Source organism: Aythya fuligula, chromosome 3 (assembly GCF_009819795.1).
Source record: "Aythya fuligula isolate bAytFul2 chromosome 3, bAytFul2.pri, whole genome shotgun sequence".
NCBI lineage: Eukaryota > Metazoa > Chordata > Aves > Anseriformes > Anatidae > Aythya > Aythya fuligula.
Window position 1 is genome coordinate 30,959,440 of NC_045561.1, and position 23,570 is coordinate 30,983,009.

Sequence of the window (23,570 nt, forward strand, 5' to 3'; positions counted from 1 at the left end):
TGAGCAGAAATGTTTACTGAATAGAAACTCAAGCATCAAATGTTGCACTAATAGCTTAAACCCATTGTCCTGTGTTCCCCATTCTGTTGTTTATTGTTTTATTTTGTTTTTCCATCCATTTACATCTCTTATCTCCTACTGTTCAGTGTAGAAAACCAAAATCCATATCTCATACGGGCTAATTTCTGGGATCACTGATGCTATTCAGTATCATATTTGCAAGTTATTTGAGATAGGGGTGCAAGGCATAATGCAGCATAACTTATATTCAATAAATGGATAAAATGAATGTAAAGTTAGCAAGTGATTTTGAGACAGCAGTTTACCAGTCATTGTAAGGGTAAACATACCTCCTTTTAGACCTCCCTTTTATTGCCTCCAAGTTCTCACTCACATTCCACACACAGTGTAAAATGTTTGGTCAACAAAAGTACACCATAGTGAAATAATGTTCTTTTTATGTGTCGATTTAAAATGACCATATGTAATAATTGTTAAGTTGTATTTTGCAAATTCATCATAAATTTACTTTATTTTTCTTCTCTTATATTTATAGCTCATTTTACATGAACTAGTTCACTTTCTGAGGACTTGTACAGGTTGTAGGAAACAAATATTTTTCTGCTAGAATCTTAATTATGCTTCATCTCTAAAGCAGGAAGAAAGAATGATGCCTATTGAAAACTTTCTATTATTTTTGTCAGTTTAGTTGATGATGGACTGATTAAAGCCCATATTTCCATTTTTTTTAAATAGCCATCGTATCAAGAATAATAAGTCAGAGACTTAATATGCTTACCACTGTTTTTAAAGTATGCGTTTATTTCTCATCAGGCTTTTGTTTACAAGTGAAACAAATCGAGCATGCCAGCAGCTGACTTCAATTGTGTGAGCTTACTTTAAGTATGCCAGATATTAGCTCTTTAGCATGTGAACCAAAATATTTAGTCAAAGATGTTTCTATCATTTATTTTATTTTGAGTGTTGAGGGATAGAATGGCTTGTTGGCCATAGAACTGACTGACAAATTCAAATCAAAGCTGCCTGTGGATCTGGCCTGGTTACAGGTCATCTAGAGCAAATCTTTGTTAGTATCAGCCACTCGTGACTTTTCCCCTGTCTTTCATGCAAATACTGCTGCACCAACAATTTTGCCAGTTCAGTTACTTGCTGGCTGCTCTATAATCGGTTTAAATGAAAAGAGATATCTGTTCCTATAGAGAAGTTTACGTTCCTGCAACTGCATAAGGATGAAGTTCCTGAATTATACTTTCATATAAAATTTGTAGTTGAGATCAAGTACAATGTCATAGAAGTTCTGTGAACGTAGGTTCTTGAAGTGTTTTATCAGAGTGTGTCCTGGTTTGGTTGGAGATAAGTTCATATTTTGAAAATGTTTAATCACAAAATGTTAGATACCTGCTTTCATAAGTATCCCGAGAAATGTCAGCACATGAATGTATTCAGTCCTTTGAACACAATAAATCCAGACTATTAGAACATTCACACTACTTCATGAAGAAAATTATGGTGAATTATGAGAACTGAGAAAACTGGAGTTCAATGATGGGAGACACTGAAGACATACAGATATATATACAGGTTTCCAATTTAAAGATCTAAGGGAATGGCAATTTTAATACAAATTATTAGAATGGAGAGTCTCTTTTCCAGGTTTTTTTCAGTTTTCTGCAATAAACCCTTTTTAATTAGTCTTCGTAGACTGCATACATTTCCATAGCATGGGCTATCTATGCACATGATACATTTTTCAGTGTTGCTTGGACATAGCATTCCAAGCAGTTAGAAATGTGTAACTTTCCAAAAGCTTGTCTGGGCTTCGCTGGGCTTGCAAAAGGTGGTAATCACTCAGCTGCCCCCAGCCCCTCCTGTATTTGCATCTTCTATGCTGATGCAGGAGCGGGTGGCTGAGTGAGGGGCTGCAAATCCTTTACACTGGAGCTGCCAGCAGAGACCAGCTGGGAGGAATGGCAGGAACGTAGGGTTCTGTAGGGGAGGAGTTCAGTGCTCCGGCTGTGCATGCATGGCTTTAGTCTTCAAGTCCCTGGACAGCCTTTCTTGAGTTGCACTGTGGTTAGCATCTGCTAGCACCTGTGCTGGGACCAGGTCTGCTTGATGTTTTCACTAGCAAACCTACAAACTCAGGAATTGAATAGAAGCTGAATTTATGTAATCTCCAGACAACAAAGCTAGAAATGGCAGCCAGTATCTTGGAGAGCGGAGTATGAATTTGTTTGTTTTAAAGCAGAAACTAGGTGGAAAAATATTGAATGAATTCAACCAGGGAAAAATCAGCTGGGCTGTGTTTGGAGGAAGTTCTTCATGAGTCCTGACTCCTGAAAACCCCATTTAACATTTTCCCTGAGACGTTTGGTGATAAAAGGGGCAGAAGTTGAACTAGAGCCTTGAGAGGGCAAATGACAAGCTGAAATTATGGTCACAAGTACAGTTTGCAAGACATGAAGTAATTGTATTGCTCTCTTTGCTATGGGTAAGTGTGATATTCTAGCCCTTGGTCCTTTTCTGGATATTGTTCCTCTGAAAAGCATTCAAGCAAGGTGACAACTCTGAAGGGGAGCTATAAGGACAGTACAAGCTCTGAAAAACATGTCCTAGGATGACAGATTGAGTTGTGTTGGTTTAGCATAAAGAGGAAATGATGAAGTTGGAATGAGAAGACAGCAGTCTTCAAAGTACCTAAAAGGTTGGTGCAAAAAGAAATGAAGCAGTATATTTTGCAGTATCCTCTGAAGATAAGACAAGAAAAAAATAATTTTTGTTGCAAAAGGGAAGATGTGTATTAGAGGAAGGCAGAAAGTTGAGGAAAACAAAATTCCTTCTGTGGAATGTTTTGACTGAGATTGTCATATTGATTCATTCAGGGAATCACAGCTTGTATTTTCAGCCTCAGTGAGAGAAGATGCTCTCAGGAAATTGCATACATAACTGAACAGAGTAATAATAATTTGTGTGCAGTTTTCAGTGTTTATGCAGGTGACGACTGTTGCTCAACAATATGCAGTTGTTGTCTTTTCTTGAAGTAAACATCAAAGTGATCAAAGGGCTTTTGGCAAGACCTCTGGTTAGAGTAGGTCCACGTGTGTCACTTCTTGCCAGTTTTCTGACACAGCAATGCACATGGGTTGTGATTGTGCAAGATGTGTACAGATAAAAGCCCAGGATGGGAGCAGGGGGTGGCTAGAGGAGAGCATGTCTGGGCAGGGGGAGAGGCAGAAAGTGAGGGCCGTGGAATAAGGCATGTGGATGGGGAGGGAAAGGATGGGGTGCAAGATAGGGCAATGTCAGACACTGAGACCAGAGGATAAGAAACTGCAAAGCTGGTTTAATCAGAATGCTCTTAAAGAAAAAGCCCATAAGCTTGCTAAAATGCTTTGAACAGCATTCTTCTCCTTCTGGCAAAGGGAACTCTCTTCCCTTGCAGAAAAGTGGTAGTTCTAGACAAACCCCAGAGGTTTTCTGTGCCATTTCTTCCTTTCGTCAGCCAACCCCCATTCTTGAGCCCTTCAGTCTTATATTGTTTTTCAAGGCAGGCACCTCCCTTCACTGGTGAGGGATGGGAAAAGCACAAAGAATTAGTTTTAAGCTTCTGATGGATGCTTCTATAGAGCTTCTATAGCTGCTGTAATGATATTGGTCCTTTGGGATTTGCCCTTGTTTACTTAATCTATTACCTACTTAGTCTGTTTTTTCTTTCTTTGTTTTCTAGACTGTCTTCATAAAAACCAAGCCTTAGGTAATCATACTGGCCCTTTGTGTTCTCCCCACAGTACAGCCAATAGCTTCTTGCAACACACAGTAGTCTCAAAGATAACCCATTTCTAAGATTTAATGAAAACAGGCAGATAGGTAGAGGGGACAAAGTGATTCTTCAGTGCCACAAGGGACTGCCAAGCTTTAGTATGCATTTGTACTTCATTTCTCTTCAGGTTCTTCACAGTAGCCAGTCTGGTTATCTGTGCTACTATATGAAATGGATCCATAGAAAATCAGTTTTTAGTTAGTGCTAATGATCACAGAACCGTTTGCTTCTCTGTTGGGTTAAAAATTGCTTCATTTCCTAAATAAAATGGATGTGGATGCTAGTAGCAATTCCATTTTTAATGAATTAAAAAAAGAAAAATTGGATACTGGAACTTCAAATAGATATTAAGTGTCAATGTGTAATAGCATATGAATAACACCAAACAAGCTACAAAGATAGAAAAAAACATGTCTCCCTCAGGCCATCTGCATCTGCATCTGCAGTCATCTGCAAATAGGAGTAGCAGTCCTGTTCACAGGAAATAAATAGTGGGTAGGGTAGTAGGAAAATGCTTGGTTCTTTGAAACAAAAATAATAAATCCAAGTGCTCAGTACTGCCATTGATGCCAAAAACGTCCCCTAGGAAAGACTAAGGTCAATTACATTTCCTTGCTTCTCCCCCAGACTAACGCTATAGATATGGAAAGTTGCAGCAAAGTTGGTTGATGTACAGTAGCTGGCCATCTCCCAGTGAGTTGTTCTGCATGAGAGCCCTCAGGTACAGGTGGAAGTGTTCCAGCATAAACTGTGAATGAGAAATTAAGTGTTAGACAAGGTCCTCTCAGAGGATTTTCATGAATAAGGCCTGCATTACTTCGCTGTCATTATGGCTGACACTTTATCTTCACAAAAAGAAATTAACATTTTCATCAATAAAGGGCTTCAAACTCTAGCTGAGACGTAATTCAGTTCAGTTCCTTTAGCGTGTCCAACACTTCATTAAGTAAAAACAGGCAGCACAGTCCCGTGAAAAGAAATTTGATTCATTCATGATGAAGTCAGCGGTAAAAAACAGTGTTCACCGGTGTAAGATTTGGGCCCAGGCATCTACTTAGAACGTGAAGTGTAAGTTATTGTTCAGAATCAGCACTGTAGGTCTGGACCCATCTTGTAATCAAAATCAATTAAGAGACACAAACACAGTGCTAAAGAGAATTGAGCTTACGTTTGCCAGATCATGTTTTAGCGTAGCTTTTTTAGGCAAGACAGCTGAGACTGTCAAATCACACAGCCCGGGGTGCAATGAAACCTACTGCCAATAAAAGTCTTTCTGAGTTTAAGAAAGTCAAGAGCACTAGACTGGTATACAAAAATCTTCTAGTTTTCAGTGATATATCATCACCGTTGAAAGAACTGTTTCTGAAGACAGTTGAAAGGACGAACAATCAAGGAATGCTAGTGAATATATATATATGTATGTATCAATGCAGCTAAGGATGTCTTACTTTTAAAGAACCTTGCGGATCATCTAATTCTTTTCAGTGCCTGTAGCATTCATAGACTTGGCCCAGATGCACACTAATTTAGTGTTTGTAAGCCCACCTAGTAATGATAATTGAATGGCTTTTTTACCTTCATGATTGTTTCTTAGCAAATAAGCTTAATTTATTCTGCTTTGATCACTGTGGTTATTTCTCAGTTTCAATCCACCTAAAGTTGTCCAAAAAACTGTTATCAAAATATATCTGAAGGTAATACTTGTCTACTAAACTGAAAACTGGAAAAACTGATTACAACAGTCAAAAGTTTTTAAGTTATCATCTTGGGAATAGAAGGCTTGTGAATATTTTGGTTACATTCCTGCAAAAAAAGACCCTTTCACACACATGCAGCATAGATTCATGGGAGGCCTCTTCAAGTTGCAACAATAAAAATAATCTAGGACTATAATAGTTACTTTTGAGGGGAAAAAATGGTTTTACACACAGGTTAACTGTATTAATAAAATTTGAAATTAGTAGTCTTTCTGATGAATCAAACCATGTTTGGAAGCATCAATGAATATATTTTAAAAGTTACTACTTCTTTGTGACATTAGAAAATTTTCATATCTTATTAAGTCCTTGAATACTTTTTACGTTATGTAATGTAATGTTCAACGCTGAGTTGTTGAGCACTGAATACAACTAAACATTGGGAGGGGAAAAAAAAAAAAAATCCTTCAAGGCATTAAGGATTTCAAACCCAGGAAGGAAATTCTCTTGCTCTGGACTTGGGACTGATACTTTTCATGTAATGGACTGAAGGGGCGGGGAAGCCTGGAATTCTAACTATGAGGATGGAAAACATTTAGTCACTCTTGGAATGATATGAATGTTTTTACAGGAAGCTTAAGTAAACACACATGCTGCTGCTTAGTAGGCTGCAGTTAACTTTTTTGGACAGCAGACAAAATTTAAACAAGTATATACACTCCAATGAAAGGCTGTTGAGCAGCACACCCTTCAGGAACAGTTTTTAGCCAGTTAACAGGTAAAAACGTTCAGTAATGAGTTAGACTGCTGTTCACTTGCAATTTTTTTTCTTAATTTTTGTAGTAAATATTTTAATGCACTATATTTCTGTAAATCAGTTGATGCTGGTTTTCCAGGATTAATCCTTCTAGAGACAGTTTGTGTTATAAAATACTACAGAAGAGGGAGCTATTTCACTTTCCCCAAATACAAGCATGCCCTTTATTATTGGTGTTAGAGGTCTTTCTTCACGTATAGAATGTGATTTTGACTCATTTTTTCCTCCCTCCCTTCCTTCCCCAGAAAATGCTTTCATTTCATACTCACTATAAGATGCTGAGCTGACTGCTCTTCATGTATAGCTAACACTTTCTCCAAGTGTTGCAGGGCTGGTCACTGCCAAATCTGAACGCACTGCTATTTTATGAGTCGTCTCTCTGGGGTTAAAAGTCATTGTAAATTAAATGCATACACTTCAGAGTTATGTTCTGAGTTTGTGGCTGATCACAATAAGGCCTTTATGCAAAGTTTCTTGTTATCCTTCGTAATGAAGAAAAATATATATATATATATATATCTTAATAGTTAATTATTGCTAGAAGTACTGGAAGTATCAGTGGGCAGTATTCATTTATGGAATTAATTAATTTGTTTTCCCATTTATACTCAAAGGATTTTGTGATCTTTTTTTTTATTTTTTGTGATCGATAAATATTTTTGTGGTCCAAAAGGGGAGAGAGGGGGGGAATATACTGTAGAGCTCACCAGTAGATACAAAGTTTCTCTGTGCAATACCCTGAAAATGTGTTTCCATGTTCTAGCCTTTTTAATAATACACACAATAAGTTAATCTATTTTATCTGATTGCCTTTAGCTATACTATAAACCGGTTCACATTAACAAGATGGGAATATGAAAAATGGGGCTGTGGAGTTCTAGCGTAGAGTGTTGAAGCGTACAATCCCACTTCTCATGCTACAATTATCGCATTTAAATTTTTGTGTTTGGGGTATTCAAAGGAGATAATTTTAAAGCTCTGTAATAATGTATCTATAGAGCTTATAATTTTATGTTTTGATGGAGCATGTTTCTATGATGCAGATTTAAATGTCTTTGTTAATGTGAAGTTAGCAGAAAATGCTGGTTTTGTATAGATAAATGTACGTATAAAATGTAACCAGAAAAAAAAAAAAAAAAAAAGATACATATAGATACATATATAAATAAAATGTTTGCAGTTTCAGGGTCTAAAGTATCCTCTCTTTGCCATATTTTATTTGATATATATTTATTGACTGATATCAAACCATACTCTGTGTTGTAGTTTATTATATAAACAACATAATATTTACATATAGGCATATGTAAATAATACTCTGATATGTTTGGGACTGTTTACACCAAACTTTGGTAGCTTTCAAGCGTATGTGTGCTTAGAGCAATACTGAGTTGAGCCGCACAGGGAGCATGGATGAAGATGATTAAGAGAAGAAATCAGACCCCTCTGTGTCTGTTTAATTGGGATAACCATTGTGCTTGAATCAAACAAAGTAATTGAATGAACATGTTTGATTTATATTTTTGTTGTACTTCTTTGTGAAGGAAATATAGTTTTATCATAATAGCAGCTTTTTTCCCTTCTCTTTTGAGAGGAGAACTGTTGCAAGTGGAATTAAAATCTGGACTGATTCAGTAGTGTCAAACACCTGTCCTAACATGTCTAGTTTCTTGAGGTTAAGATACACAGCAGTCCAGTCTAATGGTCAATTAGAAGCAGCAGTAAAAGTTCTGTATTTGCTTTTAAATTCATTCATATTTAATAATGTAAATCTAGCAATTGAATTGGCAAATTTGAAAATTTCACAACATGCAGAAGGGAAAAAAAAAAAAAAAAAAGAAAAAAAAAAAAGAACACAGCAATTACTTCTGTACTTTAAACCGATTTTGAAAAAGCCAGGAGTAGATATTTCCTTGACACAGGGAAATTTCCCTGACTCAAAGTCTGAAACAAAGCATGTTTTGATTTTAAATGCTACATTCCAAATTAAACAAAGCAAAAAAGCTTGTTCTAAGTATTCTTTGTGTCATAATAATAATAATAATAGGCTAAATAAGATGTTTTTAAGGTATTAACATAAAAGAGAACAAAAAAAAAAAAAAGGCACCAATTAAAGCCGGTTGCTGCTGTCAGCAAATAACATTTCAGAGAGAATTGCTCTGTTTTAACTGCCTGGAAGAAATCTTGCTTCTTGAATAGAGAGCTACTCCTTAAGTCATTGTGTAAATTTCAGAGAGATGATACTAGACAAGCATATATTTTTATTGAGTTAGAAAGGTAATCAGTATTTGGTAAAAGCAATACAAAAACAATCAGAAACTGAATTGTTAATCCATGGATTGTATGTATTTCCCTGATTACGATCCATCAAGGATATTTCTGCTTTCACTGGAGATATCCTGAATTTGTGTGAAATTGAAATTCTTAGAATTATGCGGGTTGGAAGGACCAGGGATTATCTACCTCCTGCTCAAAGCAGGTCCACTTATAGCAGGCTGTTCTGGGCCTTGTTCCAAGGAATTTCAAGGATGAAGATCCCACAACCTCAGTACGCTAGACTTTGACCACCCACATGGGTGTCGAAGAGGATCAAACAAATTTGTTTCAAGTTGTAATTTCTCATGTTCACACTTGTATTTTTTGCCTCTCATCATACCTTTGACCACTCTCAAGATGAGCTTGGCCTATCAGGAAGTTACAAGACAGCAGAAGAATCCCCCATTTGTCCTCCTCCTCCTCCGTGCCAAACAACCACAGTCTCCCATCCTGTCCTCTTATGCCACCTGTTCCAGCCTCTGACCAGTTTGGTGGCCCTGTGGTGGACTCGCTCTGGTATGTCAGCCTCTCTTTTGTTCCAGATGTGGAACAAGTCCTAAATAGAAGGGAAGCATTACTTCTCCGAATGTACTTGCCAAGCTCTGCAGGTACGTCTTGTCCTTCACACAAACCAAAACTGAACAGTTGGTGCTCTCTTGTAATACACATGGCATATCAGTGGAATCCTTTCACTGATATGAATTCAATGTCCTAAGTTCAAATTTTATATAATTTAAGGGGGTGATAGGAAAATTTGTATAATTTTCAATCCAATATCAGCTGTAGAGGTTGTTGGTTTTTTTGCTTGTTTGTTTGTTTTTGTTTTAATTCTCCTAAAACTAACTAAACAATTTTGTAAAGAGAATCTCCAAAATTAGAGGGAAAATTGAAATCTTTAATGAATTGTTCACTTTGCCATTCAGATAAAAAATAGAATTCAAGAAGATTGCAGTAAATGGTCTTGGATTTTTTTTTTTCCAAGACTTCAACAATCAACAGTGTATTTTAGTATATTTCTTTATTTTCTGATAATTTTAAATGCTCAAACTGTGTGTATAATAAAATTCTAATCTTTAGAAACTTCTCCCCCCTCCTCCCCCCCGTGTCATTGAAACATGGATACATCAGTTTTTCTCAATTTCTGAATACTTCAGCAGAGCATTATCCTAGCATACCAGTACTCATCCAAGTGTAACAACATATACATATGACAGTGGCTGTTGCCACTGTCAGAGCCACAGTTCTAGACTAGATGCACCATCCCATGCTCTTCTGTGTGTCTGTATATACATATTATTTCACGTTTTCAACAGAAGAAACTGCTCTTTGTGACAAAAGGTATGTCACATCACTCATGGGAGAAGTGGATGGTCTCAAACATCAGAAAATAGCAGAAAAGAGAGGTTTGAGGACTGTTTTTCTTTCTCTTGCAAAATATCCTGGGTAGAAAAATGTCAATGAAAGTGGTCTTATTCCACCTTGACAACTTCCCTTTTTTTCTGATGGCCAGGTTTTGTGACAGTATTGCTAATGTAGGCACTGATAAAGCCAGTTCCAGGTATTGTTTGAATGTCACTGTCTTCCCTTCTCTCCCTGTAAATATGCACTTTGATTTCAACCCCTTCAGGGGTTTGATCACATACTGTAGAGTTGGTTCAGTGGGGCAGACTGATAGACAAACAGCAGCTGAAATATCTACTATGGATTTCAAAAATTTTGAAGTGACTTGTAAATAAAATGGCAGATCCTTGTATCCTTGTTTTTGCTCTGTTTGGTGCCTCAGATAAGTCCGGATTTCAAATAATGTTTTAAATCTGCCTTCAGCCTGAGAGCAGCATCACTTCTCATCTTGAAATGAGGAGGAAGAGAATGTGCAGTGATGTCACATAGCAAACTCAACTATGGTATGATTAAATGTTAACAGATTGTGTGACAATAAAATTGTCTTGTCTATTTACTCCTCTCAAACCTAATGTAATGAAAATTTTCTCTGGGATGGGACATGCAGACAATGATTTTGTTTTTCCTCCTTGATTTACAATTTTATAATTTCAGTTATTAGCTGAAGAGTATTTATAGCAAAGTGAAAAGTATATAAAAAAAAAATGTTCAAAATGTTGATCAAGTTTATAGCAAGCAAATTAATAATCCCCTGCACTTAAATTCAGCATAGAAAGTTTCATGCTCAGAGATAGTATATATGGCAACAAGATGTTCTAATAGAAATCTGCATTTAATCTGATACTTCACATCAGCAAAATCTGTTTTATTAAAAAAAAAAAAGAATCATCCAGACTCTCTTCAATCCCTTTCTCTTTATTTTCTTCTTCACTCTTTCTACAATATAGCTTTATTGTTGTAAAAACACACAGACAGAAACAGCACACATTTTTCCCACCATTGTCTGTTCATTTGTGCACTAGATCTTTTTTTTCTGCACTTTCTACTGAGAGCAGCAGTGAAAGCCTAAATCGGATCATGTGGCCATACATGCTTTTTCAAGCCTAACTACTGCTTGCTTATTCAAATAGCCAGCAGCCTGGCAGCAGCAGAGCTGGCTTTATTTGTTGAGTCTTGTCTAGCGAAGTGAAAAGGTTTGATAGTTTTTTTTCTGACTGCATTTTTGCACATGTGGGGGTAGGGAATTAAATTATTTCTTTTGTCCTGTACTTGCAGCTCATTGAGAAGCAGGCATGCATATAAAATTACTGTATCTCAGGGCTTACCTTTAGGGGCAGAAGGCAAAAACAGATTTGTAAGCTTGCCTGGAAGCTCTCAGGATGCTGAAAGCAGAAACAAAAGTGAGAGGTAACAGCAAAATAAACTCCAACAAATACAAGACTAACAAAAATCTTTAAAATTAATAGCAACAGTTTATTTTTGTCCATGCTAAGAAATACTATATTGCTGCTTGTAGCAAAATTTCAAAATTGGTGTACTGGTAACCAAGACATAAGAGCATCAAAACACAAAACAGAACTTCAAAAAGTTACCAAAAAAAAAAAAAAAAAAACTCAAATAGTAAGGCTACTGTTTGCTTCACTTTTCCAGCTTACATCCACAAATTTTGCTTTGGATAGCATTAGTGCTCCAATGATTGGTAGTGTTTTTAACTACCATTGATTATAAGCAGTGCTGTGGCATTTTTGTCATTTAAGTATAGGGTTTGGGCCGTCTGGCCATTAACCAGTGTAGCTTCAGGGAATCTGTTCTGGTCTTTTGCTTGTTTAGGATATTTTAGTTAAAGAAAACAGTGAGGTAGGAAAGAAGATTTTCAAAATAGGCACCAGATGCTAAGAATTAGTTTATTTGCAAAGGTAGTTTATATATTCTGCTCTAAACAGACTGGATTAATTAATGGAATTTCTGCAGTATATCATGCTATTGCTGTATATTGGTATGTTCTTCATTCCTAAACTAATGTTTTTTTGAAGTTGTGAATATTAGATATTAGGCATGAATGTGCTTTAGATTATTGAATGAGCTTTAAAACAGAGTCCACTGAGATTAAAAGAAGTTTAGTTTGGGAATTCACTTATTCTAAAATAAAATGCTCATTATGGTTTCTCTTCCATGCAGTACATGCAAAGAGCCATACAATGGAAAAAATAAAAATTAAAAAAAAAAAAAATCTGAAAAAAATAATTTAAATTAGAAGTGAATAGAGTCAAAAAGCACATAGAAGCCCTTATGCAAATTCCCAGCCTGTATTTAAACAGAGCTGTTGGTGTTTATACACGTGATATGTGTCGTGTATGTTTATTCTCCTGCAAAAATTGCCCAAGGATCAGAATTTGAATGGTATTTCAAAACTTTCAGAAAAGTGAGGAACCTGAACTATGATCTCTGAGAGAGAAGACTGAAGTCTTCCAACTTCCCCCTAGTGCCTATCATGCAGTTTTTTCTTCCAAACTCTGTACTTAGCTGACCTAATTTTAAAAGGATTAAAAATGTTCAGCCACTGCATAAACTGTTGTGAAGGGAAGAGAAGGGATGGGGGAAAGCTATGAAAGCAGAAAATTGTATAAGACAATGAAAAGAGAAAGGCACATTCTTGTAATGGGGTAATTTTCACTTCACTGGAAAGCACGGGTGCAAAAGCTGCCTGCTGGATGCTGAACCAATAAGCAGGGAATTTTGTATTTTGGTTGTGTAGCAACTCTAGCAACTTCATAAACGTTGAGTATTGTTTCACTCTCAATCTGAGAGTAAGGACTATCAGCCTCTAAGGATAGCAAAATTTGCCTTTCAATGTATTTGATTTGGGGATGGCAGGTGGTAAGATATGGCAATCTTCAGTCCATGAAAATCTATATAAAACAGTATTTTATTGTCCTGATAATTTGTATACTACTTCTCCATATTTTCACAATTGATCACTTTATCTATTTGAATTTATTTAAAACTTAATTGCTTTAAAGACTTTTTCTCTTGAGATGGAAGAACAAGAAAAACCCAAACAATTGAAACAGTGAATTGAAAGCTCACATTTGTTTATTTAAAAGTTGTGTATTTTGTGTTTCCTAATGCTTAGTACAATATTAATAATGTTCATAACTAAATTCTTTGCTTCTTTAACACAAGAGTTTTATAAAAAGCAAAAGATAGACAAAATCAGTCTCATACAGCAAGAAGAAATTTCAGAAACCAGATTTTTCATTCTTTCTGTATCCTGTTTTCTAATGGTAGTATTGAGCTTGCTTGCTATTTTCATATATTTGGGTTTTGTTTTATTATAGTAACATTGTATAATAAAATGCACAAATATTTCTGGCTACTGTATGTACCAAAAACAATTTCATACGCCAAAATGTTTAAATGGTGTACAAAATAAAGCATTAGACTGTACATAAATATCTAATAATTGACAATAGTATCCCCAATTTAAAAAAAATGCAATTTGGTACTGCAAATTATGCTGTGTAAGAAGTGATGTTTTCAATGAATGGTCATGGTATATGGCTTCAAGATACCTTTCATACACTGTGTATCTTTCATTCCCATTTGGTATTCAGTCTCTTGTGCTTTAAATTTAAGTAAAAGTGATCTTATTCACATAAGGAAAGCTATGAGCTATTGAGTCAAATGCTTTGATTTGCATCTTGGTAGTATCAATCAACTGAGCACTGTGGAAAGCTCCAGTTACTTAGTTCCTAAGAATTTACATGGAGTTTTGGTGAAATACTTCTGGCAAAATAATGGGCAGAATAGGTATTTTGCATTCAGTTTTAAACTGCACATGCAAGAATGCTGATTTCATAGTGAACAGAAACATTGTGTTGGTTGTCTCCTATTTTCTATTTTATGCAGATTTATAGTTTGTAATGCATATATCACTTCAAAACAAAGCCTGTTTCTTGAATTTTTTAAGTGCCAAGAATATTCATGATTCAGAAGCAAAATTGGTTAAAAATGATTGTCTTTCTGTTGCACCATGTCTGCTTTTTATGAACTAAAAAAAATGCTGAAGTGATCTCAAATTTGTTTTATTTTTCTTACATTTAGAACCAACGTACATCACAATAGGTCCACCCACCTGTGAGATTTTGGTGAACTGCACTTTGACTGAAAAAGACTGTATCTATAATTTCAAACTGGATCAAAATGGTTGCCGCATTTGTCAGTGCAAAACTAGTGAGTATGCAAAAATAAAATGACTTATACATTTTATATCCAGCTGTATGTGAAAATGTTAATATTCTGGTGTTTTCTTCATTCATAATTTTAGAGTGTTGTAATAGTAGTATACATGTGCTTTCTAGTTGTTCATCTTGCAAAGACAGGTTGCTGATTTCTGACACTACTTGTTTGCTTGCTAGGAATGTGTTTGGAGGAAAAATGCAAATGTCTGAAATCAGGCAAAAATAACAGCTAAACTAAAAAAAAAAAAAAAAAAAAAAGTAATAATTTGGGACTTAACATTCATGATAGTGTCCCTTTGTGAAGTCTTATTAGACTTCTATGTTCCATTTTCCTCTGTGTTTGTAAAGAGTTCAAGAGCATCTAGGTATCATAGAACCATAGAATTATTAAGGTTGGAAAAGCCCTCCAAGATCATCTGGTCCAACCATCCCCCTACCACCAAATATAAACCACTAAACCATGTCCCTAAGTATCACATCCTACCTTTTCCTGAACACCCCAGGAACAGTTACACCACCACCTCCCTTGACAACCTGTCCCAATGCCTGACTACTCTTTCTGAGAAGAAATGTCTCCTAATTTCCAACCTGAACCTCCCCAAGCGCAACTTGAGACCATTCCTTCTTGTCCTGTCGCTAGTTACCTGTGAGAAGAGGATGAGCCCCAGTTCCCCACAACTTCCTTTCAGGTAGTTGTAGAGAGCAATAAGGTCTCTCCTGTGCTTCCTTCTCTTCAGACAAAAAAAAAAAAAAACAAAACAGTTCCCCCATAGGACTTGCGTTCCAGGCCCTTCACCAGCTTTATACCCCTTTTCTGGACTCCATGCTCCAGGGCCTTGATACCCTTCTTGTACTGAAGGGCCCAAAACTGAACGCAGTACTCGAGATGTGGCCTCACCAGGGCTGAGTACAGAGGGACGATCACCTCCCTGCTCCTGCTGGCTGCACTATTCCTGATACAAGCCAGGATGCCGTTGGCTTTCTTGGCCACCTGCGCACACTGCTGGCTCATGTTCAGGCAAGCATTGACCAATACCCCAAGATCTTTTCCCTCTGCACAGATTTCCAGCCACTCTGTCCCAAGCCTGTGCACTTCAAAAACTCCTTATTGCCAAACAGCCTTTTTTTAACTTATTAACTTATATTAAGCTTATTGGTTTTGAGGATCAAAAGTATTTGAAAATGATACTTTTAGGGGGTGTTTGTATATATACAAACATATACATATATAATTTTATTTCTGGAACTTATTTAAGTATGCTTGAATTAAGATTTATGCAAATTTTAATTCAACATCTATTTTTTCCCCAATGAAAATCATTGGAGATTGTGAGAACTTTGCATGTATCAATGATGCATCTTCATAGTAAAGTAGCAAAAAACTATTTTCTCAATGTGTTTCTTTAGGAATTCAATGTTTATACAGGAACTATAACGCAAGGTCAGGTTTGTTCTTGAAATTGCCAAACAGAGAACTGGAGGACATCTCAGCTGGAGGACATATTGCTGTGCTCACCAGCCCAGCCTAGGTGTTGGTTCAAACTTCCTGTGTAATTTTATTGTAGCTCTGCAGCTTCCTTGTAACCTCTGAGGATTCCACAGTTCAAGTGTTACGCCATTTCACTTCTTCTTATTTAGTCCATTTGTTCTCAGTCACTTTCTAAACCTGTGTGACCATTCTACGAATCCACAGAAGAAACAATCAAAGTAACACTATTAGTTGATCTGAGCGAGTGAGTTTTAAGATTGGCTTGGTGTTTTGCTTAAGGAGCAATAAAAGGTTTTGTCCTGGCACTTTTAACTTGTTTCTGGGAAGATGTGCGTTTTTTTTTCCATTTCAATAAGGTAAAGGACAGGACATCTCAATAACAAATAAACAGATGGTAAGCAATAAAGTAATCAAAGATATTATTTCCATATTACCATAATGATGAGTTGTATTTGTGGTAAGGGTGACTTTTCATAGTTTTCCAGAGGAACTACTTCCTACCTTTTGAAATATGGATAGGAGTTTCCCCTGTTTATAAAACACGCAGTGCTGTTTATGCCATTAGTTTCAGATTTATTAGTTATGTCTTATTTTATTAAGTAAATTAACAAAAATTATTGAGAATAATGATTTTGATAAATGTGTTTTTAGCTTTTGATCTAAAGAAGTGAACGTGTTTTAAACAAATCAGAACAGAAAAAGAAAAAAAAAAAAGCTGAATGTACATCCTATAATTAAGAAAAAGGATATGCAAATCCCTCATCAGTAGATGTGGAAAGGAAGGCTGATAAAGAGATTGGTGAATAAATTGCCTGTTTTTAAGAGACATCAGTCCAGCCCAGCTGAGATTTGGATTTTTACAGAACAACTTTTTCTTCACTTCATTTCTCCTTGGTTTTCATTGTTAACAAGCTATGGTCTTAAAAATGAATAAAACAGCTTTTAGATCAGGTGGATTTGTGATACTTGAAGCCTTTGGAAAATAGCTGTCACACATCCTTTTTACTCTGATTTCTCCACTATGCCATTTAGCCAGCTTCTTGCCAGTGTGTTGCATCTTGACTAAATGGAATAGCAGTTATGCTACACCTTGCACATCCTCCCTAGAGAAGGGTAAAAAAATTTGTCTAAGGATCATTGGGATCAATGATCAGTCTCAGGCACAGGAACTAAAAATGTCCATACAACACAAAAATGGTGCCTTGAAACGAAATCGTAAGTTGATCCATCAAAAATACCAGAGGTTAAGAGAAAAGAAAATATCTTCTGCAAGATAAGATAAGGCACATACTTTATTGCATCCAGACTATCACATAAATGCCTTTACTTACAAAATCAGAATTTAGTCAGAATTTAGAAAGTTCTACTTTTACCATGGTAATTTGAATTTCCTTTATTTTTTCATTGCTGATATATTAACCGGGGTCACAGGGAACATTTGCTAACAGGAGTTTGACACAAAAAAGAATATGGACATACTCAGTAAATGTCAACATGTACACCTATGCATGCAGTCCTACCTTCCAGTTTGTTGCACAGGAGGACCGTCGCTCCAAAGGATTGTTTCTTTTGTCCTAGATTACCAGATCACACGTGTACGCTTACCACATCCCAGGACACCTCTATTCTTGCTTGAAGTGTTTCTGATTAAATACTGCCTAAGAACCTATTCAAGGGAATTTTTCTTGTGCTGGATTTGCTTGCAATTATTTTCATTTTGCAATAGCAAACTGTCAGGAGCAAACCTAATAGTATCATTTGTCTGTCATCCTTTTTCTCGGTTAAAAAACTTGAATTATAGATTGCTTAAAAATCTCCCAAGTTATTCAGAGAAGGGAAACCTTTATTTTCTAAAGAAATGAAGAAAAATAACAGCTTGGAAATCTTCATCACTTGGGGGATATCAGTCAAAATGACAGGAATAGAATTTTTCTGTCAAGTAATGTTTCTCGCTTGCAAGGCTCTGGACAAATGTGAGTGAGGAGTGAGAGGAAAACAGTTTTAGGTCAAATATGCTGAAAACGTACTGCGGTAGTTCTCTGTACTTTCAAGTCCAAACTAGTTTAGTTGCATCTTGGCTCTCTAAAAATGTAAGAATTATGTGGAAGTTCATGTAGATTCATGTGGACTTACGTTTAAATTGGGAACATCAGTATCTTAACACTGCACCCACATCTTCCTTGCTGGTCTGAGCTGTTCAAATGAGTCAGATTTAAAGTGTCTGAGTAAAGAAGGTACCTCTCATTACCGTTTGAAGTCACCTTCTCCTAGTTCCACTAATCTCCTTCCAATTAAGTTTCTGTTCTTGCCAATTTCCCTTTAGTTATTTCCTCTGCAATATACATGCTTCAAGCTATTTCAGTCAAAATAAAACCAAAATGACAAAGAAAAAAGGAAGAACATGCAGCAAATCTATAAATTGTTCCTCACTGTTACCTTCATTTATGTTCCTAGAGCCAGAAATCAGTACAGCAGATTTATTTGAAATAATTATGTAAGTATGATATCACAAAACTTTTTTGGTGCTTTATTGCAATTTAGATTCAAGTTTATCTAGCTTGACTCAAGTGAACTAGAAACGTTACCATTCTTCTTTCTTCCTTCTCTCATACCGTAATTATAGAATGAGAGAAGGAAGAAAGAAGAAAATGGTAACATTTCTAGAACACAATGATTTTAATACAAGTTTACTTTGTAATTTACCCTTCTTTCTTGTTTTTGCAGTGAATGCAAAAACATGCTGTGAAAGCATGCAATGAAAACATTCAAGGTAAAATACAAAAAGCAGAGGCAGACCACGGTTGTTAGAGAAGGGAGGGGGAACAAAAACGACCACTGAGCCAAGAGTGAGCACAGATTAATAAGGAAAAAAAAACTTGTAGTGAGTAGAGATGAAACCAAAAATGATTGAGGAAAAGGAATGATAACACTAAGTGGGAATGTACAGAAGCACTACATGATATAAAAGGGGAAAAAAATAATCCTGTTAATAGGAAACACTGCTGCAGAACACCATCACTGAAACCAAAAGAGTATTCCAGCATTAGGGAAAAAAATGATATGAGAATAAGAAATAAGTAGAAAAAAAGTAAGTAAGCAAGAAAAAATAATCATAGTGCATCATAGGTGCAGCAGTTGCCATTGTGTTTGGAGTGTCTAGGCCTGTGCTTTCATAGAGAGGACTGGAGTGGATTGCAATGTCTTTGGAAGGAGGCTAGGAGAATAATTTAGGAGAATAAAACAAAGCCAGTAATCAGATGTTTTCAAGGCATGACTCCTGTTGCTCCAAAGAGTACTAACCAGCACATTGAATAATATGTGCTAATTGCAGTAATTTAAGATTTAAAACCTGGAAGTTGTTGTTGAGCATTTGTCACTGAGTTGTTGTCATTTGTCACTGAGAGCCTGCAGTGAGGGCTGGTAGTTTATCTTCTCTTGTCTATTCCCTATAATGTATTCATGGAAAGTAAAAAAGCCCTCTAAAGTCTTTCCTGTGATTTCTGTGATAGACTACAATCTTTTACCCCCAAATGAGTCAAATGTGAAGTACTATTCAGGGTATAAATGAAAGCATGCTTGGCTTTAGTATGTTTAAACCCTTCAGGTCTTACTAAAATTAGAGTATCTTTGTAAATTTTAAAATTAGTTGGCTTCATACAGAAGGGCTTACCTTTGCAGTTACAGGATGCAGTAGTCATGTAATTTCATTAATTGCAAATTGCTTTTGGACAAATGCAAGTAGAAGGCTGTAGAGATAAGTTGTTTTCCATGCACATTATAGTGTATCATCATCATCCACATTGTGTTGTGGTCTGTTTTGTCTGTCAACACAATCGGTGAAATCAGTATTCAAAAATTAGAATTCTTTTTAAGTTATATGGTTGCACAGTTCTATAGACATAAAACAAGCCATCCCATCCAAATACATTCCGTATAAATACAGAAATATCTTTGAAGAATTTCTGATACCTTAAATGTGTAGAACATATCCTATCATGGAGTGAAAAAGTTGTTACTAGCAGGCATCTGCAGCATGAACATCAGTATTTTGTTGGGTCATAACATTTCCTTTCATAGCTGATGGAGAGGAGTGGAATTTTAGTGCAGAATTCGGGTTTAACAGTGAATTGGGAATTGGTGTGAGACCTTTAGAAGCAATTGTGGAAAACTGGAGCACACAATTAGAAGGTTTGAGAAAAGTTAGGTGGGTGCACCTACCTGTCTCTAAACCGCAGTGTTAAAGCTTTTAAAAAATGTATGGTGTGCTGATGAGGGAAAAAATTAGGAAATTTTTGCAGGGGCTACAATGGGAGAATATATCTCAATTTGTCTCTTCTGTGTTCACCATTCAGTAGTTACAGAATTTTGGATAATTTTTCTTAACCCACTCTTCCTAGCCAAAATTTGAATATTTGCTTCCTTTAGTCTGTTTATGTAAAAAAATAAAAATAAAAACAACAACAAAACACCTTATTCACCTTATTCAGAGACGCATTCTGAGCACTTTGAAGCTCTCTCAGTGTTAATTTTGTCCATTTAAATAATGGATATATAATTTATATTTATTTGGATATTGACATAAGGTGAGACAAGTAGTCACACATCAGTCACACAAATGAAAGCTTCAGACAATGTAAAGTTCTTGAAAATAGAAAAGTAAAATATGAATGAAGTAACATTCTTCTATTTTAGTAAGAATGTTCTCCCATTGTCACATTTAACAACAAATTCTGGGGGGGGGGGGGGAAGTCCATTAGACTTCCTTAGTGCAAGGAGAGAGTATGTTGGATTTTTGAATAATAGAGTTGACCTGGCAGAAAAAGGTTGTTCGATTACCCTCCTGTAATGACATGAAAGCGAATATCTATTAGACATCAGTTAGTGAAATACAGCCAAAGAAAATCAGGGACAGAGCATGTTTCTTAAAAAAAAATAATAATAATAATTACCACTTAAATCAGAAAAAAAGGCACATAGTCCTTTAGTTAGTATTGAAATAGTTAGTATTGAAATCCTAACTGTGAGTGCACATGTGAAAGATAGTGGAAGTACTCCCTGAAGAAGGTGCAATTATGATGAACAACTTATGCCAAATAAATATTACTGTCTTCTCGCTAGTATAAAAGACTTTGCTGGGGATCTCTAGAGATTACAACAATGTATTGGTTTTAGTAATGTGTACAATATATTTAATGCAATAAAAGCAGATAAGAAATTCTCTTGACTTGTGGAAGGAAAAAAACCATGCTGCTCAAAGGGTTGTGGAAGCTTAATCATTTTCCAGTAATTCCACCTTTGAGATGTCACTGCTACAAACCCATTTTCATGAATTCATGTGTTGTGTGTGAATCCTAGACTTGTTTAGAGTAGGTATCCAAGTGGGTAATTTGCCTCAGTGGACTCATGAGGTATTTTTTTTCTAGCATCACAGTGCCCAGTCCCTTCATTTTTATCCAGCTATTGTGAATCATGATTTAATTCTAAAGAAAGGAGGGAGGGTTAGTGTGGATCTGTGGAGGCAATATATTCAGAGAATTCCAGTTACTGATAAGTAACCTAGTTTTCTCCTTCATAAATTTGCCTCCCCAGATCCCCACCCCTGAAGATTAACCAGCAGTAGCAATCCACACCAAGAGGACGGCTGAGGAGTGCTTAATTATAAAGGTACTGTGAAACAGTTCTCCTGGTATGATCTAGCCTCAGCGTCAAGAAAATAATGATGGTAAAGGTATGTAGATAGCTTTCTGTAGCCATTAAAAAAAAAAAAAAAAAAAAAAAAAAAAAAAAAAAAAAAGGACACTGACCTAAGGCAAGTTCAAATACTGACATAATTTCTGTCAAATATCTATTAATATTTCCCAGCAGTTATTTTCTCTTCTCTGTGAACTAGGGGGTTAAAAACTAAAAGTATTTCAAAAGGCTATGCATCTCTGGAATGCATTTTCAAAAGTTTTAGACTAAGGTGACTTTCAGTCTTCAGAGTAAGATTTTCAGTGTCCATATGTGAAATAATAAATTGGAGAAAAATTAATATCTTAGTTTTAGAGCTTAGATTTTTTTATGTGCCACTTATATGTTAGAAGAAAGAAACTGAGAAGTCTGTTTTGAAATAAGAATTAGCTGGAATTACAGTCAAGCTGTTAGACGTTCAAATGAAAGACCATTTTTAGACCCAAACATGTAATTCATGAAATTAAATTTGGTCTACATAACAGTTTGATTTTTGAGAAGTTTTTTATAATATTCCAAATATTCTTAGGCTCATGCAAAGTGGGGATGTGAGTACTATGAACTCAGGAATACATCATGCATCAGATGGTTTGAAATTAGGCCAAAGAATTGTGATTCATTTTGAGATATGCTGCTTCTGAGGTCTCATATCCGAGAAGGAGAGATTGCGGTGTATCTGAAATATCTGGGTTCTGAGTGAATCTTCACAAATACAAAGATTGATAGCATTACATATCCTGGTACAGAATTTTTGTTATCTTGTTTGCAGAGTGTTAGCTGTATGTGACAACGGTATATCAACCTCTCTTACGCTTTGATTTTCATACCTACCTGTCTTTCCTTTGGCAGCATGTGACTAGGTCTTACAGTGTTGGACAAACATTTTAGACGAGTTGTTTTTAGTATTGAGAATAAGATACTTAGAAGAAAAGACCATTTCTTTTGCATGCAGTACACTGTGAAGAGTCTCATCACCTGTTTCTAAGACAAGATTTTCTTCTTCTGACAGTCTTGTCCCATCCCACAGATCCCAATCAGATTCTCCTTAAACAGCATCATGCTCTTCTGAAACTCTAATATTTGTTTTATTACTGTCTGTGTGTATGAAACCATGTTTGGTAGTGGGTGAAGAAAAGGGGAAGAAACTAATACATTAAAAGGAGTTTATTGGCAGTAGTGACTGGACCTAGAAACTGGTGCTAGTATTTCTGTTTCTTCATTAATAATCCTCAGATCTTTCTGGAAGATTGGTTCATCTTCAGCTATTCTTTCCCTTCCTATTTTTTTCTAGCAGCATCTTAAATTGATCCAAATGAATCTAGTAATTTGAAATTCCCATATCCATGTCAGCATATAATACATTTAACTATCTACAAATATTACATTATTTACAAATGAGAGTTTTTGTTAGAATTGCAGTGTTTGAAAGGGTCAAAGTCTATAAGCAATACCTTTTGACAATATACTGTGAGGTCTAGTAAAAACTGACTAGAAACATAGAACATAGGCAATTGACTTTGCTGCTGTTTTTGCAATCATTGCATGGACTTTTATTGGCTGGATTCACTACTATAAGCATTCAGTGCATGTGTGTCCTCAAGTGCATGTTCATTCCTAGCAGCAGGTTATTTTGATATTGTTTGATGAGGATACCTTTTCTATTGTGCTAGCCTTTGCTGTAAGTGATTCAGTTGACATTTTCTCAGAATTTTTGATTTTTTTTTTCATATTTTTTTTTATATTTCAGCTAAAGCCAGTCCTCACATTATATGTGTGTGTGTATATTTATGTTAAAAGTACCATTATGTTATAGTTATATATAGTTATATATTAGTTATATTACAGTCATATTTAGTCTGAGATGTTCAGGAATACATTCATCTCTCTCTAAGGTCATATCATGTCAGCATCCTTCTGAGATCAACCAATCTCCAGTGTCTGAACTCTCAGCTTACAGCACAAATTCTTGTTTAGTGCTTTAGTTCTTGTTCAGTGGGGAGAGTAACTGTATACGTTTTCAGTATTACCTTTCATCCTG

At 35.8% G+C, this 23,570-nt stretch overlaps 1 protein-coding gene across 1 annotated transcript in view; it reads left to right on the forward strand.

The window, feature by feature from the left end:
- The window catches only part of CRIM1 (cysteine rich transmembrane BMP regulator 1), a 180,130-nt gene that overhangs the window by 130,976 nt on the left and 25,584 nt on the right, over positions 1-23,570 (forward strand). Inside the window, exon 8 of the mRNA XM_032183698.1 lies at positions 14,177-14,305. Coding sequence (XP_032039589.1) covers positions 14,177-14,305 — 129 coding nt within the window. The remainder of the gene's footprint in view (positions 1-14,176; positions 14,306-23,570) is intronic.